We start from the raw sequence: 5,237 nt of genomic DNA on the forward strand, positions 1-5,237 counted from the left end.
ACACGATAATCATTTTTTACGAGACAAAGTTGACAAGCAAAAAATCTTCTCTCAACTCATGTGCGATCATAGAATTCGACCCTAGATCGAATCACACGCGAATTTAAGTGTTAATTAACCTAAAAACAACATTAGTAAGTGCCGAAGTGAGATAATGTCACGCTGATTGTTTATGTGAATAAACTTATTTTTATATATCGGTTGGACCTCTCTACTTAGTACCAATTGTTTTAAGATGGAATTTAACATGGTATCAGAGTCTTATCCATGCACACAATTTAAATTTGGTCCGGTCCACGCAATGCGTGGGGGATTGTTACTCGGTCTGATCACGTTATACGTGAGGAGAAGTGTTGAAGTGGGATAATCCACATTCGTAGTGTATGTAAATTGATATGCGTTTATGTATCGGTTGTATTTATGCATTTAATACTAATTAGTTTGAAGATGAAATTTAACAGTAAGAACATTAATTAAATAACGAAACTAGCTCATTACTACCGCTACTTTCTTTCAAGATCTTATATATATATATATATATATATATATATATATATATATATATATATATATATATTCTTATGGTACATTGATTCTATCAAATAGCACTTTATAGTTTTGTAACTGATATTTGTGTATATGTTAAGAAATGACTTCGTATTATATATTGATATATGTTGTTTCCTTGTGTTTTTTTTCTGCGCCAGGGTAAGAAAAGGGAAATTACGTTATCACGTGAGGAAGTCATGAGGTCACGTGGAATGAAGGGCTGGATTGGCATATTGTTCATGCAAATTTACAGTATATTGCGATATGTATAATGACTGTTTGTTTACTTATGTGGAGGATGTTTTTTTGTTTCTGTCCGAATTCTGCGTTGTGGGGCTCAGATTTTCAAGCAAATGTGATTGGGTCAGCCGCCCCCACTCTCTCTCTCTCTCTCTCTCTCTCTCTCTCTCTCTCTCTCTCTTCTGTAGATGGAGCTTTACATACAAGACTTGCCTCACCCTTACCTGCACAAGGTGAGGGGTCAATGAGAGAGAGGGAGAGAGAGAAAAGATAAAAGAGGCAAAAAGCCTTTAAAGTTTCAAAAGAAAGTTGATTGCAGAAAGCAAGAGCTTTTGCTTCCTCTCCTTTTATTTTTTTTTTCCTCACGGCCTCTTTCTTTCTCTCCCTTTCCATGAGTAAAGCTGAAAAAACAATACCCACTATTCCAGCTTCTCCAGCTGTACACACTGATTGTATATTCTAATAGTAGCATAGTGGTGGTGGTGGTGGTTCACTCCCCTTCAATTCCCAAAAACAACAGCAAATAGAAAAAAAAGAAGATATTATTCACAGTCAGCCCATAGTCCTCCCCACTAAACCACAGAACAATAATAAAAAAAAAGAAATAGAAATAAACAAATCCCCTAATCCCATGCTTGACATCACCACAGCGTCTTCTTCTGATCACCACAGTAACAGCCATCATCACCACCACCACCACCACCACCGCAATGAGGTCACCACCACCGAGACCAAAAGGAAGAGAAGACCAGCTGGCACACCAGGTAGTATACCTGCAAATATATAATAAGTATATATATATAATAAGTAGACTATTGATTGATTGATGATATTGAGATCGTTGATGGGTAGATCCGGAGGCGGAGGTGGTGTCGCTGTCGCCGAAGACGCTTCTGGAATCGGACAGGTACGTGTGCGAGATCTGCGGGCAAGGGTTTCAGAGGGACCAGAACCTGCAGATGCACCGGAGGAGGCACAAGGTGCCGTGGAAGCTGCTGAAGAGGGAGGCGGGGGCGGCGGAGAGGAAGAAGAGGGTGTTCGTGTGCCCGGAGCCGAGCTGCCTCCACCACGACCCCTCGCACGCCCTCGGCGACCTCGTCGGAATCAAGAAGCACTTCCGCCGCAAACACAGCAGCCTCAAGCAGTGGGTCTGCCACCGCTGCTCCAAGGCCTACGCCGTCCACTCCGACTTCAAGGCCCACCTCAAGACCTGCGGCACCCGCGGCCACTCCTGCGACTGCGGCCGCGTCTTCTCCAGGTTCCCATCAAACTCGATCAACTCTCTCTCTTTTGCATGTATATATATTTGCCCTAATTCATCTCACTCAACCACTCATTTTACAACCAGTATATAAGTTTTTTTTTTTTTTTTTTTTTTAATAGAGTGGAGAGCTTCATCGAGCACCAAGACAATTGCACTGTCCGGTCGATCCAGACAGAAGTTCAAGCAACGCCAATTTCAGGCACTGCAATCACCACAGCCTCATCTTCCCGGACTGCTTCGAGCACGAGCCCGTCAAGCGACGCCAATTTCAGGTACAATTCATCCCCGGCTGTGGTTCCGACGCGTCCTCCGGCGGTTCTTGATTTCCCGAAGCCAACGGGGAACAACAACGCCGCCGCCGCCGAAGAACAAGAATCGCAATGTCAGCAACAGCCGATTCTTATTCGCCGTCAGCGTTTTCTTGAGCTCCAGCTCCTACCGTCGTCACCGTCGGAGATCGACAACCCTCCGGACGAAAACTTCTCGACGAGGCTAAAGCTCTCGATCGGATCGTCCCCGTCGGAGTGCGACCAGAGCCAGCAGCTAGTCGATGCGGCTATGGCGGAGAAGGCGTACGCGGAAGAAGTGAGGCGAGAGGCGAAGAGGCAGATAGCGATCGCCGAGGCGGAGTTTGGGAACGCGAAGCGAGTTAGGCAACAAGCCCAGGGCGAGCTAGAGAAGGCTCAATTGCTTAGGGAGCAAGCAAGCAAGAGGATCAGCTCCACTATGTTGCAGATCACGTGCCAGGCTTGCAAGCGACAGTTCGAGGCCTCTCTCGCCGGCGATGAGACTACGTCATTGGCCATCAGCTACATGTCGTCGGCGACCACCGAGGGGGAAGGGGAATAGTTTACGTGGTATTGAAATCTTGATCATAATGGTGATATTAATTTTTTTTAGTTAAAACTATGATAAATTAATGGTTATATTAATATGATAATGGGAATATCGACAATAATAATAATAATACTGCAGTTTTACTTTTATCTTTATAGAAGTAGGGGTATTTTTTTTATTCACTTGTGTAATTGTTTTCTTACAAGACTTTTCATTATAATGTATATTTATTTGAAAAGATGAACACGGAACCAAAAGGTAAAGGAAATGAATTCTCTCTCTCTCTCTCTCTCTCTCTCTCCACTGCAATGATTTTTTCACACAAATAAATGGCCAGTTATTTATTCACTTTGGTTTACATAATTACTCTCACAAAAATTTCCTTCCTTATTTGTGGTTGTGGTGGTGTTCAATGAAGTATCCTTGTAACCAAGGATTTGAAATGCCGTGACCAATGTCATAGCGAGACTCATATTTTATTGATACATCGGGAGATATTTATGGATTATCGGGAATATCTAATGAAGAAAAATGATCAATTCTACTAATAAAATTACCTTTGTCGACGTGGTAAGCTGACAAATATCATATTTAATGAGTTATCCAATGAATAAATAATCATCTAAAACATGTTATATATACACTTAATAATAATCAAGATAAACTAAATATTATTAATATCTAATATATTTTATTTAAATATTGAAATTAAATGATCATATATTATATAAATATATACCATGTTTGATGAGTAATTATCATAGTTTTAATTAATTTGGTGACAAATTTGAGAGTTTACAATAATTAAAAAATAAATAAAGAATAATAAAAAACAAAGTCAAATATTGATAATAATAACAACAACAACAACAACAACAACAACAACAACAACAACAACAACAACAACACCAACAACAACAACAACAACAACAACAACAATAATAATAATAATAATAATAATAATAATAATAATAATAATAATAATAATAATAATAATAATAATAGAGACAACCCCCATATCAACTATCAAATACCATAAGTAATTAGATGATAAATTTAAGAGTTTACAATAATTAAAATTTTCATTTATTGATTTTTTATTAGTGTTGAAAAGTTGATAATACTAAACAAAATAAATAAATAAATAATAAAAGAAATAAAGAATTAAAAAAAAATGAAACTAGAGTTGTACCTGACCAATGTTTAAAATATCGTTACCGATATCCATACCGAGGTTATGATTTTACGGATATATCGACGGATATTCTATAACATTTTCAATACCGACTACTAATTATATCGGTGATATATCGGTTACCGACAGATATATCAACAGAAATCCTATAACAAATAAATATTTTTAAACAACTATATATATATATATATATATATATATATATATATATGTCTTGGAATCCAAATTATGAAAATACAAAATCAAATACTACAAAGTTCATGACAACAACTAAACACAAAGTAGACATTACAAAACATAAGAAACTGTTATCAAATACTTAAAATGAAAGAAGAGTAGAAGACTACAACCTTTGAAAGTCCGAATCAGTTGTAGGTTGAGTGTCAAGGAGGTTGAAATGTGTGGGGTTGTACCAACTGACCTTGATAGTATACAGGCCACGACATGTATAATGAATAGTAGTCGATGTAGGTTTTAGTACATGCTCTCGCATTTTTATTGGGGTCGTTACAACTCAAGTGGTATTTCATTCGAGTAATCCCACCACCTTTCATTTGCCAATCACAAAAGTGGCATGTGAACCCGTTCGAACTCCCGTGGATGGGCGTACAATACTTTCTTGCCCTTTCGTCAGTCATTTCTGTAAATAAAAAATTCACAACCACAATATCACAATTCATAATTCGCAATTTCTTAATCACGATTCACAATCACAAGCACAAGTTCAATCACAGTCACAAGTTTTGATTCACAATTTATATATGCAAATTTTCAATTTCACATATTCCCGTCCAAAATCATAAATTCTAACTCACTCATACAATATCACAATTTATAATTCGCAATTTCTTAATCACAATCACAATCACAAGTTTTGATTCGCATTTCCTAAAATTACAACTTATATTAGCGAATTCCAATTTTCCATATTCCCGTCCACAATCATAAATTCCAATTCACACGTCGAAATATCCTAAATTATACAATAACATAATTTCTACACTAACCTCTTTTAAATGAAGATTCTTGAAATTTTCAATTCGTCGTAAAATTCTCCGGCCGCCGTCAATTTGGGTGGCGGGTCGCCGGAAAAATGAAAAACTCGCCGGAACTTTAAAAAAAAATCGGGATCTGAAAGATAATCATATACTA

At 37.7% G+C, this 5,237-nt stretch overlaps 1 protein-coding gene across 1 annotated transcript; it reads left to right on the top strand.

The window, feature by feature from the left end:
• Positions 1-960: 960 nt before the first annotated feature.
• On the top strand, positions 961-3,328 carry SGR5 (C2H2-like zinc finger protein). Its single transcript, XM_089609727.1, has 3 exons — positions 961-1,553; positions 1,642-2,047; positions 2,173-3,328. Exons 1-3 carry the CDS (start codon positions 1,421-1,423, stop codon positions 2,900-2,902), a joined length of 1,269 nt encoding a protein of 422 aa, XP_089465853.1. The 5' UTR covers positions 961-1,420; the 3' UTR covers positions 2,903-3,328.
• Positions 3,329-5,237: the final 1,909 nt, after the last annotated feature.

Source organism: Urtica dioica, chromosome 3 (genome assembly GCF_054948205.1).
Source record: "Urtica dioica subsp. dioica isolate 48M chromosome 3, U.dioica_male_clone48M_v1_H2, whole genome shotgun sequence".
Taxonomy (NCBI): Eukaryota; Viridiplantae; Streptophyta; class Magnoliopsida; order Rosales; family Urticaceae; genus Urtica; species Urtica dioica.

Coding starts and splice junctions, on each gene's coding strand:
- SGR5 (XM_089609727.1), top strand. CDS start 1,421: ATGCTTGACATCACCACAGCGTCTTCTTCTGATCACCACAGTAACAGC. Junction 1,554..1,641: donor AAGACCAGCTGGCACACCAG/GTAGTATACCTG, acceptor GTTGATGGGTAG/ATCCGGAGGCGGAGGTGGTG. Junction 2,048..2,172: donor TGCGGCCGCGTCTTCTCCAG/GTTCCCATCAAA, acceptor TTTTTTTAATAG/AGTGGAGAGCTTCATCGAGC.